At 57.4% G+C, this 20,382-nt stretch overlaps 1 protein-coding gene across 2 annotated transcripts in view; it reads left to right on the top strand.

The window, feature by feature from the left end:
- CACNA2D2 (calcium voltage-gated channel auxiliary subunit alpha2delta 2) overlaps positions 1 to 20,382 on the top strand; it is a 112,769-nt gene that overhangs the window by 26,334 nt on the left and 66,053 nt on the right. For both annotated transcript variants that reach the window (XM_040247070.1, XM_040247069.1), the window contains exon 2: positions 15,250 to 15,366. In XM_040247070.1, coding sequence (XP_040103004.1) covers positions 15,250 to 15,366 — 117 coding nt within the window. The remainder of the gene's footprint in view (positions 1 to 15,249; positions 15,367 to 20,382) is intronic.

The raw sequence follows: 20,382 nt of genomic DNA, 5'->3' as shown, positions 1-20,382 counted from the left end.
TTATAATTACATTTCCCTGAAATTCTCGAGACCTGAAACATGGCACCCATCCACAGATATTCCCATTTCGGTTCACAGCGGGGGGACGTTCGATCATTCGCACCTTTATCACACGCGAGGGTTGTCAGCGCTCCACCAACCACTGTGGTGCAGCCTTCACTTCAACAGGACAACTCCTGTTTCAGAATTGGCTCCTCGGGACCCCTCCCAGCATGAGCTGTGGCAGGGTTGAGTCCCTGGAAGCAGACTCTGAGGTGGGGGTTTGTGTGCAGGTGTTGACTGTGGGAGTACTCTCAGGGACCACCCTCATCAGGGTCAAAGGAGGCAGGATGGGGCAGCAGAAGTTTGACTGGGATGAAGGCCTAACAGAAGCCCCAGCCAGTTCCACAGAGGACGCTGGAACTGGCCTTGCTCCTGAGAGTCATCCCTCATTGCGGTAGACCTTGTGTTCCTCCACTCAACCTGCATATCCAGCGGAGCGTGGGTGAGGCCGCTCCCTCTGCTCAGGCAGGGACTTAGCTGAGAGCCATCAGCAGCCAGCATCTTGGCTTCATCCTGATGCGGGAGTCTGGGCAGACACCACAGCATCCATGTTGTGGTGCTTCCCACCTCGGATCCTGGTCCTGGTTATGCTGATACCAGCGGAGGCCATGGACAAGTTCCCAGAGCTGTCTGAACCCTGGAGCTCTCCTATAAATGGGGCACTGCCAGGCCGCCACCTCCTGGGACTTCAGGGGTGGGGTCAGAGGGTGGCTCAGATCGGTGAGGGTGCCATGGCTGCACACATGTGGGTCGGACCAGTCACCATCCAGGTGGGGGCTTAGGCCTCAGGGGTCTCCCATCCCTGGAACCACCAGGCTCCTCCCATCCTCTCCTTAGAAAAGGAAACTGGGGCCTGGGGCAGTCCAGGTTTGAATAAATGGAAAACGTGGGCTAAGTCTTCCCTGTTGATCAAAACCAGTTTGACTGACTCCTGGTGATCAGTGAGATCAACCCAGCACTTGGTCAGGGGCTCAGGGATAACAATAGTGTTTCCTCTGGAGGGGCAGGTCAACCTATTCAGTGAGTCAGTAAATTAGTGGCACATGGAGGCAGACTGGATCCTGGGGGCTGCATGACTCCAGGATGACTGTTATTATTTGTTCCACAAAGCGACCAAAGAGTGGGGCCTATCAGGCCTCTAGTGGAGCCGGATAAAAGAGGTGATGGGAGCTGGCGCTGGCTCAACACTTCTGTTGAGGCCTCTGTAGGCCAGGTGGCTATGGCCTCACCACAGATGACCCCTCACTTGCAACGGTGCCATGCAGATTATAAGATGGTTCACAGGCAGGTCCCGTGTCCAAGACTGGCCCAAGGTCCGAGATTCTGGGTCACTTTAGCCAAGAACACCCATGATGTCCTCTGTGTGGCTGGCGTGATGGGGCCTGACTGTGGGGGCGGGCACCTTGGGGTTGTGGCTGTGGGCAAGGAGGAGATGGCACGCGGAGAGGAAGGGAGCGCTCCGAGATGGGCATGCGTGTGGCAGGCATGCCTTTTAAAACGATCATCAGCCTTAGTGTTCCAACAGCCTCTTTCACTTTGTAAAAGGCTTTTCTCTTGAAAAATAAAAGAAGATTGGAGGCAAGTACAATATTTGGCTGTGGTGGCTGCTAATTTGGCACTGAATGTCACCTCCGCCTTTTCCTTCCCTGATGCCAAGCGCTCCTTCCCAGGCTTGGGGTGGGCGGGCAGGGTGATGGGGGTGCAGGGCAGCCTCCCCGAGCCTCTTAAGATGCGAGATTCATTTCCTTAAACACACATTGTCTCACTCCAATTTCACGTCCGAGCAGTTCTGGCTAGGAATTAGCAGCCCCTGGGAGAAAGCGGGCAGGTTCTGTTTACACGGGTGGGGGCGGGCTGGGCGGGGGGGTTAGGGGTGGCAGTGCAAGCTGGGGGCTGGGGGCTGTTTGGACAGGGAGCCCGCAAAGGACCTGGGTCAGGGGCTGCCTCACCTGGCCAGACAGCTCTCAGTGGGAGCCGGGCCAGTCCTCCCTCACTATGCAGCAACCCTGCCCCCTTGAAATGTCCTGAGTACCTGGAGGAGGGGGACTGCATAATGATTGGGGGGCAAACTGAGGATATCGCGCTTTTAGGTCAAACTTAAGACCCTTTGGTTCACTACCTCACCAAAGAGGACTGGCTGGGGCCTAGGGGCCAGTTTCGGCTGATCCCCTCTGTGATGGGGGCTCACTCGCTCACTGGAGGCTGACCTTTGCTTTGAGTGAGAGCCCTGAACCCCTCCTTGACTCAGCTCCCCACCTCTGCCTACGGTCTCCTCCTTGCGAGCTTAGGCGGCTACAGTCCTGTAGTTATGTGGGAGAAGCAGGCCCCAGCCCGTGGGTGGCCCCCCCAGGACCAGCCTCAGGTCTCTCCCCAGGCTGTTCAGTCCTTAGGGGACAGGCTCCCATGGCCCCCAGCCCAGTGTGTGTAGTGGGGATGAGTCTCCAAGGAAGAGTCAGTCCGCCTCCCTCCTCAGCAGCACCCTCCAGACAGTATGACAGCAGCCCAGGCAGTTGGAGACTTCAGGCTCCCTGTCTGGGTTTGTTTGGGGATGTCCTCCAAGGCTGGGGCTGCCCTTTTATGCCCTTTTTGGCCTCCTCCCTGCTCACACCCACAGTCACCTCCAGCCCCCACCCCCACCCCACCCCTGGGGAGTCTCGGGGCTGGGCTGGGCACTCCATAGGTGCCAAGTCAGGGCCAAGCCTGAGCAGAGCTGTGAGGAGGGGGCCCATCCCTCCGCTCTCCTGGGCAACTGCTCATTCATCACCTTTTAGAGGCGAGACCTGCTCATTTGTTAGCCCATTAGCTGGGCACGAGCAGCATATGGACCCGGTTCCTGCTGCCCTCTTCCTGCCTACCTTGGACAGCGTCATCTGGACTCACTGCTCTGCCTTGTACTGCAGTGGTTGGGGTGGGGGGGCCCCAATTTACCCCAAGGCTGAGCCCCTGGGTGCGGCAGGCTAGGGTTTAGTGCTCTCAGCTTCTCCAGCAAATCTACATTTGGACTTAGCGACAAAGCCTCTCTAAGCCATGAGCTGAGAGGGGCCCTGCTTTTAGGAGACTGGGCTTTATTTTTAGTGTTCAGGGAAAGATAATTTTTTCTCACCCACTATCAGTAAGGAGATCAACTGTTTTCATGGTGTTCCTGCATCCTCTTGGCTGTGAACGGGGGTGGTCAGGAAGGACCGCCTCGTCTGCTGATTCGAATCATGGTTGCTCCCCATGTGCACAGGAGGGAACGTGTGCCCCAGAGCTGTCTGCTGCAACCTGGCATCATCGCTGAGGGGGATCTCTGTGTCTGCTGGGCAGTAAGGAGGTGGCCCACCTGGACGGGGAGCCCAGGCACAGAGTCTGTCTCCCCTGAGCACAGATCACTCACTTTGAAGTTCATGACTGTTCAGACCAAGGACCCTCGCAGTGTTGTTCGTGGCTGAGCAGTGGGTCCTGTTTGCACAGTTCATTTGCAAAGCAAACATTGAGCACAGTCACGGTGAAGATAAATGTTGACCCCAGTGGCCACTAAGGTTCTTGCATTAATGGAGAAAGAACCTGGAGCTGAGGGGCTGCCAAGGATTGTCCCTTCCACAGTGAGGTGAGGGGACACTGAGGCACAGAGAGGGGCCAGGGCCTGCCCAGGAGCCCCAGTTGACAGTGGATATGGAGCTCACTGGCCTCCCAGCTCTAGGAAACCCTGTGTGGTCACCACCCTGGATTTTTCAAGCCCTCCTATGAGGGCTCAGGACAGCCTGTTAATGACCGGAGAGAATGGGTTTCTTCTGGGCGTGTGTCCCCCACGTGTGTGTGTCCTTGGTGCCTACACGTCCCTAATGCATACCTGTCCCCAATGTATCTTCAGCATGTGCAGGGCCTCAGTGTCTCCTTCTTGTTTGTTTATTTATTTATGCCGCCAACTTATCCTCCAGAAGATTTAAGGGTACTTACAAGGATACATAAAATTCAAGAAGAGCCTATAAATTGAAAATAAGAGAAAAAGAAATACTAGGAGAAGGACTAAGATGGAGCTGGAAGAGGCCGACAGGACGTGAGCAAGATAGCCCAGGCGTGGGCGTGCTCCCTCCCACACGCACTTGCACACCCACCACCAGTGAGATTTAGGTCCCCACTGCCTGTCAGGCCACGCCCTTGCCCCCAGTAAGCCCCTGAGCCCTCTGTGCTGTTAGGGGCCTCTCCAGTGTCCTGTCCAGCAGGAAGATTTAGGGACATGACCTTCAAGTAGCCCTGACCATCTGGGGCCAGAAAAGTTTCACTGCTGAAAACATTTCAGATGGCTGCAGACCCCCTTTTAAGGTGTGGATCGAAACCCACAGAGCCTCATCCAGGCCTGGGGCTGCTGACTTCTCACGGAGCCTCCTTCCAGGGTGTCCAGGGACAGTGGACAGGTCTGTCCGAACCGTGGTGTCTTTTCTGGAAGCCTTGGTGTGAATCATGGGCAGGATCTGCAAACGACTTTCCGGGCCCTGGGTGTAGATGTGGCGTGTGAGCTGGTGTGTGGGTTAGACACACGTACCTGGGACTACAGTGAGCGCCTGGGTGTGGGGCAGGGCCCTAGGATGACCTTGCCCCCAAAAGGGGCCCCTAACACCGTGGGAGGCTGCAGCCACTCCCAGACTTACCTCCATCTCTGCCTCCATCCTGCGTATCTGACATGCCAAGATCCAGTGTTTTCACAAGAGCAGCCAGCCCTAGGGCCTCTCGTTGTAATTGGCACTGTCATTATTGGACGATGTCTTCAGCAGCAAGTCTCAGCAGCGAAGGGCAGATTTCCAGCGTGCGAGACCTGGAAAGTCAGGCCTTGCAGGACGGTGTGGGGCAGCCTCGGGAGCAGCCCTGGAAGGAGGCCCCTTGAGAAGCCAGCGGCACCTTGCACTTGACCTTTCATCTTTGAGGAATGCCCCAGAAAGCCTGGCTGAGGGTGAAGGCTGATGCCAAGCCATGTGGCTGGTAAAGAGCAGGGCAGGAACTCAGACCTGCAGTTATGTAGCCAATTCTCAGCTGTGAGTGCAGAGGACTCGGGAGTGGGAAGGTCTCCTTTGGACAGATTCTGACCCTCTTGGCACTTCGGTTTCCTCCTGGGGCCCTTGTCACAGCTGGGGGAGGGAAGGAGGGATGGATGAAGAAAAATCTGATGAGCCCTCCCACCCAGGAAACCTGCCTGGAGACTCTTGGGGAAAGGTGGGTTTCTGGCTCCTCTGGAGTCCCTGAGTGCCCTGCTCCAGCCCCTGAGGAGGGTGGCCCACCCTGGGCTATCAGTGTTGGGAGGACTGGAATGGAGGTGATGCAGGCAGAGGAAGCCAACTTTATCCTTTGCTCCCTGGCTTTCAAACTGTGCCTCGGGCCCAGGATCAAATCTATCTCATGAGGACATTTATGGGGGTAAATTTCCGCCAACTCTAGACTGAGGGACAGCCCTCTTAGATGAGATGCTGCTAACACCTGGCTCTGTGAAATTTGAGTCAGAGTCCTCCCTGGCCAACCAAGTGTCCACTGGAGCCTCTGCCCACCCTGGCTCCCAGACTGCCACCCCACCCTGCCAGTTCTCTCACTCCTGAGAGTGGATACAGTGGGCCATATGGAGCTAAAGACAGAGACTCAGAGGTGAAGGGGTTGAAGAGGCCGGACGGCAGGCCAGTGCCGGGCCCTGGTCTCTGTCCTGGGGCCATTGTGTCGAGGAGAGGGTGGGGCCCATGTCCATGTCCATGTCCACACGCTGGGCCAGGGTTGCTCAAGGTGCTGACCCAGGTAAAGGGCAGACTGGGCTTGTCTGGGGGGTGGCAGGATGGAGGGACCCTGGAGCCTAGAACTGACGACAGAGGTCTGAGATGCCCAGTATCACTGGTTCCTCCATTCATAACTACAGTCTCAGCCGGCTTCTCCACCTACCAGAGCCTCGCTTCCTTAGCTGTAAAGTAGGGCCAGTGGCTGTGCCTACCTTTCAGAATTGTTGTGACTCAGTGGGTTATGCGCTGAGCCCTGTCTGACCACATGGGGATGGGCGGGTGCTTATCATCGCTGTCCTCTTCCTCCTGCATTGAGAGGCTGAGGAGTCCTGGAGGAAGGCGGGGCCCCGGGGTGGAGAGCAGCGGGAGGGAACTGAGCCAGGGTGGGCGGTGAGGGGGCCCAGACACAGGCACAAACAATCTGTTTCCCTGTAAACATGGGCGCCCACACCAGCCGGCCGCCACCCGGCGACTTCTGCGAGTTGGGAAAGTGCGGGTATGTTTACTCGCACTCCCCCGTGCCAGCTGGCGTGCTGGGCACAGCTTCCCTCCCAGCTGCCTCGACAGCCGGCGGCTCCCAGCTCAGGGAGGGGGAGCGTGCAGGGGCCCCCAGATCTTGCCTGTAGTTTGATTCAGCCCAGGGTCACACACACCCCCCTACTCCACATCCTGATGCTATCCTGGACCAAATCAAGAGGCCAGGGGGCTCCATGGCAGATGCCCACCTGGCCAGGCCATGACATGCTTCCCCTGCTCTCCAAGATCACCCAAGTAGACAGAGGCTGGAAGGCTGTAACTGTCCAGGGACCCCACACCTTGAGTATAGGCAACAGGTATCCCTCTAGTAGGGTCCAGGTGCTGTCCCTCCCCCAAATCCAGCTGCCTTCTCAGAAAGTGCTTCCGTCGGGGTGTGCACGGCACCGACCCATCAATGCACCCAGAGCTGTCAGTGTACACGTTGCAGGTGGGGGTCGTTGCAGGGCTCCTGGTGCCCCATGGGCCCTAGGGTGCTGGGGGCTCCGCATCTCAGGTTCTCTGCTCTGTGAACACCTCGTCCGAGCTCAGCAGCAGCAGCTGCGGGAGGTACATGCATCTTACCCCTGAGGCCAGGGCAGATTTCTGTCTGGGAAGGAGTCTTCGTGACCCTGTACCACCCCAGCACCAGGCCTGGGTCAAGCACCTGGAATGCAGGGAGTGGTGGGAACTTGAAGGAAGGGGCTCAGAGAGGGAGCTTCTTAGGCAGGCACTAAGTGGGCCACGCTAGAGCTGTAACTTCTGACTTTGGAGCTGGGTGGTGGGTCATGGAGACCTGACCGTGAAGCATTTGCTTTTGAAGTGACACAGGAGTGTGCCCCCTCCCCAGCTCCCATGGATTTGGCCGTCTGGCACTGTCACCCCTGTGGAAGGGAGACCCCCTGTCAGATTCCTCTCTCCCCCCACACCTGTCCCCAGATATCCCCTTGACCACCAAGAGAGCCAGAACCTGGGGAAGATAGAGTCACAGATGGCCGGCTTCATGTAGACACACAGCCATGGGGATGCTGCTATCTAACTATGGCAGCCTAGAGCCCAGCTACTGTGTGAGGTGAACCGCTTGTAAGCATCTCTGACAGAGGGGAGCTTGCATACTTCCTGTGATGGGGAGCTCACTGCCCATCCAGACAAAGCTATTAGGGTTTGAGTGTGAGAAAGTTCCCCCAGTTTCCCCTGAGCTACAATATGCCTCTTTCCCCCACAGGCACCATTAGGAACCTCAGAGTGCTGCCTTCAGGAACCTTGCCTCTCTCTCGGAGCTATTTAGAAACCATACCCCTGCAGGATACTCTCACCTAAGATATACAAGCCTTAATGCTAGAGCAGGTTCAAAGTTGGATCTGGAATAACAGGTGGAGAATCAGCATTGCCATGGTTTTTAAAATCTGCTTAGAAATTCACATCTGTTTCAGAGCAGCAAACACTGGCCACAGCTAGGAGTGGGCTGCGCATTAGTGCTCCCTGGTGGCGGGTCATTTCCTTGCCCCGGGGCCAGGGTGGGACAGCGCCTTGCAGAGGTGGGGGTCTGCAGAGGGACAAGTGCAGAGAGATTGGCACACCCTGGCCCTAGCTCAACTGGGAGGATTTGGTTTATTGTTTTGTGTTGGGTTTTGTGTCTTTTGAAAAACAAGAGATTGAGCCTTTTTATGACATGGATTTTACAGCGTAACGAGGCAGCGTGATTTCCCATTCTCAGCAGCAAGTGCACTTTTTACACTAATTGCATAATTAGACATAATGTACTAATTGCGGTAATGGATGACAGTCAACTAAACTTTAACTTTAAAAACAGGGAGGCGTTGCTGGGGGTGGTGGCGGGGGGCTTTAGGCCCCTGTGAATTTTTCAAAGGGAATCTGCTTCTGAGAGCTCCTGGCAGCTTCATCTCGGGGGCCAAGGGGCCATGAAGCCACCAGAGCCTTCTCACCTTGGGATCTGGGCCACGCCCGCTCCTTCCCTGAGGATCCCCCAACTCCATCCCCTACCACCTGGGAAGCTAGAACCCTTCCCATCAGAACCTGTCCCCGCAGCTTCCCTGCACACGTCTGTGCTCCTGATACTGAGCCGTCCATTCCCTGCTCCCAGCCTGAGAACACCTGCCGTTATTCCTGCAGTCCCTGACTCCCAGTCACCCCTGTGTCTGGCAGACTCCTGCCCAGCCCTTCAGGCTCTGCTCAGATGGCCTCTGACAAGCCATCTCAGTCTTTCCTTCACACACTCCCGCCGCCCACCCTACCCTGGAAGACCAGCCTCTCTCACAGATGTCTCCTACACACCTCCCCTACCACCACCCCTCTGCTGTTAGCAGCCCAAATGGACATCTGTCCTCTCCGATGCTGAGTCCCAGGGGGACAGGGACAAGGTCTGGCCCTTCAGAGACCCCTACAAGAGCCTGTGGCATGAACATGAGCACCCCAGTAGGGATATAAGGATATGGGGTGGGGTGGGCCACTAATGGGCCACCAACCCAGCAGGGCCGCATTGTCATCTGCTCCAGGAGGCCAGGTCTTGAGACTCCTCCCCATTCCCATCCTGCCTTTGTGTCCTCCATTGTAGCCCATGGAGGGCCCATTGCAGGGGCCCAGGTAGGCATCTGCGAACCTCTCTAAGCAGAGGGTTCATTCCGGAAAGTCCCTGTATGAAGGTTAGCTATTACTGATATGACAACCAGCCTTGCAGTATACAAACTGTATGTGACATGACATGACACCACATACAGCTGACTAACTGTGGAGCCAACCCACCCCAGAATGGTGGCAGCATGGCAGGACCACATGGGACCCTAATGTGGCAGCTGGTGATCGTCAGCAGCTGATAAAGCATGCAGCCGAGTGGCCCATAACCCGCCACCAGTGCACCGACTGTGTGCTCTGAGGCTCCGGGGCCCCTTGCCCTTGCCTTACTGTAAACCCCACTCCAGAAAGGCCAGAGGGGGCCACAACCCCTGTCCCAGAGAGCTTGCTCTCTGCCACACACACAGTCCAGGGCCTGCTGTGTCCCCGGAGCAGCTGGGTCAGGCTTTTCATGCACCTGGTGTGGGCAGCCCCAGAGGAACAGGGCTGTGGGGCTCTCGGGTGGCTGGACGTGGGGAACGTCCCGGTTGTGCAGCCTATCCAGGATCTGCCCTCAGTAGGAGGGTGCCCAGGTGGCTGGCTACTCCCTCCACCCCTGTGGTCTTCAAGGGTGATTATTAGCAGCTATGTCAATACCCTCGATTTCTCCGTGAAGGGAGGAGACAGGTGCAGCAGCAGCCTGGTGGGGGTGAGGGCAGGGGCCGGCATTGCCCTGACTGACTGGGGCCCCTGAGCTGGTCACTGCCAGTCCCTCCATCCCCTCACCTCCCTCTGGGCCCAGCTCAGGATCTCTGGGCCACTGAAAGCCCTCTATCTTCCCATCTAAGGCTCCCCTGATCCCTGGCACAAGTGTACCCCTTCCAGCAGCTGGGCCTTGTCCCCAAGCCCAGATCCTGCAGCCTTCCCACTGCTTGCCCACGGAGTCCGGTATAGGGAGGCCATCCCACCATCTCTAGGAATGTTGACCTGAGAGCTGGACAGTTAAAACTCCCCCCAGCTGCTCCTTTCAGTACTAGGGACCAGACACTGAGACATGGCTAAAGGGGGCTGGAAGATAGCAAATCCCCCAGGAAGGTCATATCCTGGGGTTCAACTCCCCCCACCTGCCTATGCCCTGCTCAGCACCCTGGGCAGGGGACGTGGGGCAGGACGCCGGAGCACCCAGCTGAACCCCCAGCTGAGCCTGAGCCTTTGAGGAGTCAGGCAGCAGCAGGGCCCAGCCTGCATCAAATCTTTCTCGTTCCATTTTCTTTCTGATTTAATTTTCCAGAGATTAGGGCCCGTTCACCTTCGCTGCAGAGAAGAGCCTCACACGCGTGCCTGTTTTTACTCCCAGGGCTGGGTGGTTGGTTAGCCGAGCAGGTTGGTTCTGCTGGTCGTCCACCCTCCTCCCCTGCAGAATGGCCCTCCTGCCTTCCATGGGCCTCGGGCTTCCAGTGTCACTCTGAGTCCCCCAGGCCCCTTTTAGGCCGCCCAGATTCCCAGCTGATCCCCTGCGCCTCATTTTCAAGTTTGGGGGTCAATGCAGGGAACAGAACTGCAGAGAGCGTGACCTAAAGCAAGCACTCTGGATAAGAGTGGCCGTTCTTATCTGAGCAGCTGTGTGACCTGTCCTGTGTGGCCCTCAGTCCCCTGCCTGCTAATCCGGTATCATCAGAATGGTCCTTCCTCAGGGCTTGTATATCAGGGAGGCCAAGTGTGTGAAGCAGCCGGCCTTTGGGTGGCCAGAGTCAACACACGGCAAATAGGGCTGTTTCTTCGGCCTCGGCAGGCCCTCTTCCTTCTTTTCCCATCCTCTCCCTTGCACTCCTTGCCCTCCTTTTTGTATCCATCTCTCCCACCCTCCTCCTCTCTCTGGGCAGGTTGGGTGCTGGCTTGGGTCCAGGCCCCACTGCTGCTGACTCTCTGGGACTTAGCTGAATGCCTCAACAGTCTGATGGGGGGTTGTCCAGGTCAGTGGTCCTGGGCCTTTTGTCTCCTGTGTGCTCAGGTGCCTCAGCCTTTATTCCAGTCCCAGGCAGGACTGTTTGGAGCTGGGAGGATAAGGCTGGCTCCATCTGCCCCTGCAAGCATCCACGCTTCCTGCCCAAGGTCACTATTCCACCAAGTGTCCTCCAGGCCCATCTCCCCCTTGTGTGCGGGCACCTCTGGGAGCAGGAGGCTAGGCAGAGCCTCTGGGGCCTCTGAAGGGGCCTTGGCCCCTACAGGCCCTGGAATTCCCGAGGCCAGAAGGCAAGCTGGCCAGACACGCTACTTCACAAAAGAATTAACTAAAGCTGAGAGAGGGTTGGGGTTGCAGCCAACACTGGGGGGCATGGGTGGGGGTGCTGTGGGAAGTGGGTGGGAGGTAGATGAGAGACATGGAAGGACAGGTCTTGGTCACTTGTAAGGGGTGCCCTCAAGGGGTGGAAGATCACCACTGGCCATGGGTGGTGGTACAGGGTGGAGGAGCCGGGAACTGCTGCGAACGAGGGGCTGCAAACCGCCTCCTGAATTGTCACTCAGCACCTCTGTGGCTGTGTCTCCGGCTCTCCCCAGCACATGCCCCTGGCCCCAGCCAGCCTGTACCCTAGTCTGCTGCCCTGTCCCACTGCCATTCACAGTCTCCTCTGGGGGATGAAGCCCTTGTCTCTTCCTCCTCTGTCACGGCCAGCGTGGAGCTGTCACCGCCTGTAGACCTGCTGGCCCCCGTCTCTTTCTCCTTGCTCTGGCTGCCTGTGCCAAGCTGGGGGCCATGTGGCGCTGCTGTGGGAGTTGTCAGGTTTTTCCAATTAGCTCTCTGGGCCAAGGACACCAGCGGGCACACAGTCCTGCTGTGGCTGTTGAGGCCCTGCACCCGGTGAGCCCTGCTCTTTCTCTTGCTTCCGAGTTGGCGCCAGGGACCAGGGCTAGTGCCTGGGGTTGAAGGCAGCCAGGCTGGTGCTCTGGAGCTGCCCTGGGCCCTCCCAGACTTCCTGCTGGCCTGCAGGTGGAAAGCGCTCCCTGGGCCGCATCGGTGGGGGGATGACCTCTCCCCTGGGGTGGGACCATCTGCTGGGCTGTGTCTCATGGATCTCTGGGACACAGGGTTCAGCTCAGGGCCCCAGCCCAGGGGATGGGGACAGCTGGAGCAGGTTCAGGGGGACATTGAGAGGGGTGAGGCACCTGGAATGGGAGGATGGAGGGCTCTTGCCTCTCAGAGGCTCATTTGGGATTGGGGGACAGACTTGGCTAGAGCTCAACTCATCCAGTCCCTGCAGTTCTGGAATTGTGCCCTCATCTCCCCAGAAACTCCTTCTTGCCCACTGTCCTACCCTCACTCTAGGGAGGATGTGGGTAGGCAGGCAGGGGAGGTAGACACAGTGTGAGCAGAGGTGTGGCACCAGCACCCAGCAGAAGGGCATCATGCTGGGGACTTCCCTGGCGGTCCAGTGGTTGTTAAGACACCGCGCTCCCACTGCAGGAGGCACGGTTCCATCCCTGGTCAGGGAACTAAGATCCTGCATACTGCATGGTACGGCTGAAAAAAATAGGGGGGGGAAAGGATGTCATGGTGGATCTTTGGGTAGACCCAAGAAGAAAGCATGGCAGGTGTGGCCCCAAACTCCAAAGGATGGCACACCTGCAGGAGGAGGTGAAGGAGTCAGACCTAGGTCACGCTTGCCCTGGAGCTTTTCTCCTGAACATGGAATTGGGCACACGCATTGGCTGGTGGTTCCTTTGTACACAGACCCAGTGTCTGGGGAGCGATGGAAGGGAGGTGGCTATGGCTGTATACTGTTCAAGGCGTCCCTGTGTTTAGGCCCCCCTGTTATCACCACCGTGGCTGAGGCCAAGATGGAGACAAAGGCAGGCTGACTGATGGGAGGGGTGCTGTCCAACGAGGCCTGGGAGGGAGGGCGGGATGGGAGGTGGGCAGACCCAGGGAGACCAAGGCTGCCTGCCCAGCAGTGGGAGCCGAAGGCTTTGGATCCTAAGTATTCAGACCTAGCCAGAACAGTAGGGGCAGGGATGGGACTATGATTCCATCTGCAGAATTCTGGTGATCGTAAACAATAGCAGTAACACTGCAAAAATTAATACAGGCTTTCCGCGGCGTGAGTCTTTTGGTCCTTGATCAGCATGTGAAGGAAGACTGCCATTCTCTCATTTAACAGATCGGACACTGAGATGGGCTGTTTCCTAACAGGGTCCCTGCTTCCAAGCCCTTGCATCTGCTGTCACGGTCTTTGGGTGTGACCCTGCCACCTGGAAACTCACTCTCTCTGCGGCTCCTGTGCCCTGGTTCAGCGCCACATCAGGTTGCCCAGGGGCATCCTAGACCCAGAGGGGAGGGACCCCCGGCTTCCCAGAGGAGAGCTGTCAGGAGGCTGCAAGGTCCACCCTCCAATACCAGGGCTCCCACCACCATGGAGAGGTGGGACGCCAGGGAATGACCTTGACCGGGGAGTCAGATATGGGAACTTCATCCCCTGCACTGAGAAGCCAGGCGGCTGCGCCCCCTGCTGACGCCAGCTGGCCGGGGTGCACTCAGCAGAAGTTTCAGCCAGTGGGGCTGCCCCAACACACATGGGGGCAGTGGTTTAGGATTGGGAAAGGGTGTGTATCTTTCATGTCCTGAAACCTGGGAAGACGTCAGGGAGGACGGGTGACTGGCTTGGCCCCTCACAGTCGTGTGGCCTTGACCTGTCCTCTCCTATTTCTGAGCCTCAGTTTCTCCCGCAGTGGGCCCTGGGCTCTGGCCTCCCTGCATTTCTCAGTGACCGCACCCCACCCCCCCCGCCGGCTCTGACCCCTGCTTGGCCTCTGCCTCCACCACTGTCTTCCATCTGGGGGCTTCTGGCCTGAGGCAGGCCCCGGGGAGCCCCGTAAACAACCTGCCTGGCGCCCACTGGGGGCCTCCCTCCTGCCTGGCCGTGCAGCCAGGCCTGTGACTCTCCCTGTAATCGCCGTGGCTCTGTGGGAAGGAGCGACTTCACCACAAATTATTTTGTTCTAAGAGAAGGACAAAAAGAAAAGAGAAGCCGGGAGGGATGGGGGTGGTGGGAGGAGGAGACTGCCTGAGCCAGCTTTGAGCGCTGCTTTAACCCTTGGACTGCCAGGGGCCCGCTGGGCAGCGAGGCCGGGGCTCTGAAGGCGCCCGGTCCCCCACCTCCTCCCCTTGTCACACGCCAGAGGCCTTTATCTGCCTACTCTGCCTGTCACTCTCCCGACTTTATCTCCCCCGCCTGTCTGTCTCTCATCAGCGGCCTCTCCCACCTCCTTATCGCCTCCTCTTCGCCTCCTCTCTGTGTCTCTCCACATCCCTCCGCTGCTGCACAGCCCGATGGCCAAGTCTGGGGACCCCGGTTCTGTCGTGGCGGCCAGCCCGTGACCTTGTACTGAAGGAGCCAGTTTGCAGCACAGATTTCCTGGGGTCACCTGGATGGACACGGGGGCTCCTTCAGGCTCAGAGGCACATGTAGGGGTGTGCAGTGCACAGTCGCGCGCACACACACACGTGCACACACCTAAGACCCCTGTCGTGAACAAAGATGGGCACGGGAACCTGCTTCCACAGTTCACATACAGCTCCCGGGCTTCATCTAGCGGCCCTAACCCCACCCCATCCCAACACTCTGGCTCGTACCCACAGATGGGTGTGTGTTGAGCCATAGCACACATTCACACACGCAGATGCTGACTCAGATTTACACCCTCACATGCGTGTGCACACAGGCCAAGCCCCACCAAGGAAGAGGGGAAGTAGATTCATTCCCCCCATAAGCCTTTTCTTCCCTGCTCCCTGTCCCCATATTCAGTGCCCAGAATGACAGAGGAGCCCCTTGGGGCACACCGAGCTCCCACAATGTTTCGGCAAACGCCTTGGGGAAGTGCCAGCGAAAGTGGGGTATGGATGCCTGAGCCTTTGTGGAGAGGTGGCTCTGTGTGTGTGTGATGTGTGTGTGGGTTTATGGGTGTGAGAGCACCTTCGTGTCGGTATGTGGGGTACAGTGTGTGCCTATTGGCTCCATCTCCCCACAGCACCCCACCTCCCATCCAGCACCCTGCCCCTCACTATTATTAGCAAGCCTGAGCCAGTCAGGGAGGTGCTGCTTGTGGCCCCTGGATGGGGAACCCTGAGTCCCAGAGAAGGCAGTGACAGCCTCGTCCCACCAGACTCACACAAGCAGCGCCAGTGGAGCCATGGCTTTGAACTTCTTCCAAGTCTATCGGAGGTTGGGCGGGACCCCCAGGCCTCCCTGTTCTCTGTCAGTGGCCGAAGCTGGGGTCAGGGTAGAGGCGAGGACCATTCCGTGGGGAACTGTGCCGCGAGGGTGTATGGACACCGTGTCTGAGGAGTGGGGGAATCACCCTGGCCTCACCCCAGGCTTTTGCTTCCTTCCAGATCTACAAGGACAACAGGAATCTGTTTGAGGTGCAGGAGAATGAGCCTCAGAAGCTGGTGGAGAAGGTGGCGGGGGACATTGAGAGCCTGCTGGACAGGAAGGTGCAGGCCCTGAAGGTAGGTGCAGTCGTGTGGGTGGAGGGAAGAGCAGAGTGGCCTGCACCGCGAGGGCACCGTCCCGACCTGCCGTGAACACACAGCCCTCCTGGCCCTCTGAAGCCAGGCCCGGCCATCCCTGGCAGGTTGTGCCACATGGACTGTGGGCAGCTGCTGGCAGGAGCAGGACGCTTTCCTGTGGAGGAGGCCCCGGACGCGGGGCCTCGGAGGCCCTGCATGGGTACAGTGGCAGCCCCGGTCCTGCCTCTGTTGGGCCTGGGGTCTTCCTGTTCCTCCACTCTCCTTATGAGTGTGCCAAGGGTGAGCACTTGGCCAGGATGTGTGTGGGTGCGCGTGCGTGCTTGGTTGTGTCTGACTGTTTGCCATCCCGTGGATCATAGCCTGCCAGGCTTCCTCTGTCCAGGGGATTCTCCAGGCAAGAATACTGGAGTGGGTTGCCATTCCCTTCTCCAGTGGATCTTCCCAACCCAGGGATCAAACCTGTGTCTCCGGCATTGGCAGGCAGATTCTTTACCACTCAGCCACCTGGGAATCCTCCCTGGCCAGGATGGCGACCTGTTAGTGGCTGGGAAGGTAGCCTGCAGACTCTGAGGCAGAGGGAGTGTGGAGGCCCCTGAACACTTTAGAAAGAAGGCCACAGCCATGTGATGTTGGAGGCTGGAGCTCCTGTTCTGCCCACGACTTCTCCACCTGCCTCTGAGCCTCAGTGTCCCCACCTCTGCTGAGAGCTTGTGCCTGTCAGCTCCAAGACACCATGGTCCTGCGAGGTGACAGGACCTGCTGGTCCCCCTAACCAGATCTACAAAGCCAGCAGACACTGGTACTCGACCCACCCCTGGGAGAGCAGGTGGGAAAGGGCTCCTGGAGCTGCAGGGTGCCCTGGGTGGGTTGTGCAGGAAAGAAGGGAGGGGGTCCAGGCTGCCCCCAGATCAGAGGCACAAACTGCTGCTGCGCCTGCCTGTGTCACAGAGAAGAGTCCAGTAGAAAGGAATGAAATACTGGTACACAAGTGGATGGACAACGTGGATGAATATGAAAACATTATATTGAGGGAAAGAAGCTTGTCATAAGGAACACCTATTGTGTGATCCCGTATCTGTGAGATGTCCACAATAGGCAAAAGCATAGAAATGGAAACTACATTAGCAGTTGCCTAGGGCTGGAAGGGAGGGGACAGGGAGTGTCTGCTAATGGGTACAAGGTTTCTTTTTGGGGATGCTGAAAATATTCTAAAATTAGAATGTGGTGATGAGTGCACAACTCTGAAAGGCTAAAAAAAACCAACACTGAATTGTGTATTTTATGTGAGTGAATTTTATAGTATCTCAGTAAAGCTGTCTTTTTTTAATGAGTAAGACCACATAAGCAAGGGTCCGAGCAGGGTCAAATCAAAGCAGCCAAACCCCCACCACATCCAGGCCCTAGGAGGGAACTAGGAACCCCTTCTCCAGGAGCTGGGCCCTCCTGTGCCCCTGGCATCCCCTGCCTGTGCCAGGTGACTTGGGATCATGAACTAGGGGAAGGCTGGCATCCAGGACCAGAGTTGGGGGGACTCTGAGGGCATCCCACCCAGTGTGGACCCAGAGGGCCCAGAGGTGGGCCCAGCCTGACCTTGGGGTTCTCCTAGTCACAGGCAGGGAGACAGTTGGGGAAGTGGACTGTCATGGTGAGGAGGCAGAGCCAAGCCTTCAGCTGGGACAGTCACCCCTGTGAGGTGCGACAGTGTCCCCTGGTTGTAGGAACCGTCTGCCTGCCTCATGCAGCCAGCACAGCACGGCCCACCTCTGTGCCTTCTGCCTAGAACTGAACACTCTGCCCTCCTTTCTCTCCTCTCTTTGTCCTTCTCTCCCCACTTCACTGCAGATCCTGTTTGCCCTCGACTTCCTTGCTTTGCAGCTTGCCCCCTCCCCAGCTGCCCAGTGCACAGAGCACAGGCCACAAGCCCTGAACTTGCGCTGAAACCATCTGACAGTTTGGGACACGTCCCCCTTTACACCTGCTTCCCACCCTGGTTTTAGGACCAGTTACTTTGGCAGGGGTTGCTGAGCAGTGGTAACAACAGATACCCCACCTGCCCTCTACACAGGGAGCCCAGGGCCCAGCCCTGCCCAGCCCTGCCTGGCCCTGCCCGGCCCCTCTGAGCATCCCAGGGTTGGAGTCACTCCCCCAGCTCCTTTCCCCACTCCTGGAGAAGCAGGCAGCCTTCGCAGCTGGGGGGTGGGGGAGCCCAAAGCCTGGGGTCTTGATCCCCAGCCTCTCCCTATGCCCTACATGCCAGACGCTGCCCCAGAGACAGTGTGGATGTCTGCTTCCTTCCCACCGAGTCCAGCCCAGGTGCCCATGGCCTGGTGCATGCTGGTTCTCCAGGGAGGAACGACGGGAAGAGGCACTCACTGATCAGGTGCTCACCATGCTCTGAGTCCATCATGTCATCTCACAGCAGCCCCTGAGGGAGAGGGACATTGAGATTCGGACATGCCATGCGTGAGGCCAGGACATGGCCAAGCCAGGATTTGAACCCAGGTCTCTCTGACCCTAAGCCAGGCCCCTCAGTGCCCACGTTAGCCCAGAGGTGTGCATGGAGCCCAGCACTCTCCTTGCCAATGAACCCCTCCTACTGCAACACCCCCTGCTCCAGACCTAGAAGATACTCCTGTCTATATCTCTGGGGCAAGGAGAGGACTCTTTTACCTGCCTTGGTCCTAGTTGTTCAAGATGAGCTTTGCTCTTCATTGTTGTTCATTTTGCTTTTAATCAAGCTCTGGCTCTTTTCTCCTTTCCCACATGTGTTTGCAGCCTGAGTGCATATGGAGAGAGGGATGTTGGGAGTCTGGACCTCTCCACACTCCATTGTCCCTCTCGCCCTGGACCCCATCCAAGAATCCAACTTAAATCTGCTTGCCCTGGTCTGCAGTTTTAATGTGGGGCTCGAAAGGAGGGGACTGAGCAACGCAGGATGGAAGTTCATTGTCTCATCTAATCAGGGACAGTCAGTTGTTTGTAACAAGTTTCTCCAAGCTGCACAGGGTGGTTTTCCCAGCCAAGAGTCAGGCAGAGCAGGCCAAGTCGGGATTTCTCAATGCCAGGCAAGCAGCCTCCTGAAGCCCAGGACACCTGCTAGGGCCTCAGCTTAGGAGACATGGAGGGGCCCTCTAGGGATGGGTCTTCTGAGACAGAGCCTGCTTTGTTTGGGTCTCGAGTTCCAAGAGGGGTAGGGAGGTGCCTCAGTTCTTATAGCACATTGGAGGCAGAGCTGGACCCGAGTCAGGACTCTCTTGTCCTCCCAGATGGAACCTCTCTCAGAGCCCCTTCCTCAGAAAGGTCATCTCTTGGTTGTATTCCTTCCTCTGTCCATTCTTCAGCACTCAGTAAAGGCCTACTGTGTGCCAGGCCAATGCTGGGAGTGCAGTGAGGAAGGAAAGGCCCCATTCCTGTCCTCTTGGAGCTCTCAGTCTCATCCTATCCCAGGCCTTAGTTTATCCCTCTGGAAAATGGGGACATGAGACCATCCCTGCCCAGTACTTCCGGTTTCACAGCTCCAGGAGTCATCGTTTATAAAGGCCACAGTGAAAACAGTGTCTCTGAAGGTTGTGTCACCTTCAGCACCATCCTGGGCACCCCTGCTATGGAGCTCAGTGGAGAGGCCATGGGAGGTGAGACGTGACCCCACTGTGGGGCATCCCAGGCTGCTCTCAGGGTCAAGGCCAAGGGCAGTGTGGCTCAGTGAGCGTGGTTCCTAGAGAATGGAAGCCCAGAGCCAGAGCAGCCATGCCAGAGCAGGCTGTTAAGGGACATCAGTGTGGCATCTAGAAGCCTGATCTCAGGGACACCTTTACACCTCCAACCTCAAATAAGCTGGAGGCAGTGAATTTCTGGCCGAGATCCAGGACCTGGAGACTTTGGCCCTTGAGCTCTGCCCTCCCATCCCCTCACCACCCCGAGCCTGTGTTCCTTCAGCTCCTCCTCATTGTCCTGGGGGCTCAGACCCTTCCAGAGCCCATGCTTTTGCATCTTTGCCTTCGTGCAGCGTTTTTAACCCCGTGGTCACACTAGAGTCACCTGCAGGGCTTTTAAATCATGATGCCTAGGCCCCACCCTAGACCGCATATAGTAGATTATGTAGGGATGAGGCTAGGCTTCAGTATTTCTCTGTGGTCCACAGATGATTCAGTGTTGAATCAGAGTTCAGGACATTTCCCCTAAAAAAGGCAGAAATAATTTCTGTCCACAATTGCTGGCCTCTTTCTGAGTGTCTACCAAGTGCGCAGTCTAAGATAAGTGAAACACTTCAGATGTCTGCAGATTCTCCCTGCAACCCAGAGTTACCCCCTCCTATCCCCATTTTGGGCTTCCCTGGTGGCTTGGACTAGTCAGTCTGCCTGCAATGCGGGAGACCAGGGTTTGATCCCTAGGTCGAGAAGATCTTCTGGAGAAGGAAATGGCAACCTACTCTGGTATTCTTGCCTGGAAAATTCCACAGACAGAGGATCCTGGCGGGCTACCATCCATGGGGTCACAAAGAGTCAGACACAACTGAGAGACTTTCACATATGTACATACATACATCCCCATCTTACATTTGAGGAAGCAGCCCCAGAGAGGTTACACCACTGGCCCCAGATCTCAGAGCAAAACTAGACTATAGATTCAGGTACTCGGGCTCCAAATCCCAGTACTGCCCTCCTCTGTGCTGCCGCTAGTGGCCAGGTGCTTGCTATCCACAAGGGGACAGGGCCAAGGGAAGAGCAGGTGGGTCCCCTCTGGCAGGGACTAGCTCTGGGATGACCTAATGACCTTGGGCCAGGCCTTGCCCCCGCTACGTCTTCCTTGGGCAGTGGAGACAAGACACTGAGCAGCCCTCCTAGCTCAACCCCGTGATGCCCAGAGGGATGGGGCAGGGGGGAGGTACATCAATGGCTCTGGTCCTAGGGGTTCCAATGGGCAGCATTCCCACCATCAGTGGCCTCTCTGGGGAGCGAGCATCATTTAAAAAGTAAAATTAAAAACCCTTCCGCA

Source organism: Oryx dammah, unplaced genomic scaffold (assembly GCF_014754425.2).
Source record: "Oryx dammah isolate SB20612 unplaced genomic scaffold, SCBI_Odam_1.1 HiC_scaffold_9, whole genome shotgun sequence".
Taxonomy (NCBI): Eukaryota; Metazoa; Chordata; class Mammalia; order Artiodactyla; family Bovidae; genus Oryx; species Oryx dammah.
Note: the sequence above shows the minus strand (reverse complement) of the source record. Positions and strands in the feature narration are given on the sequence as shown.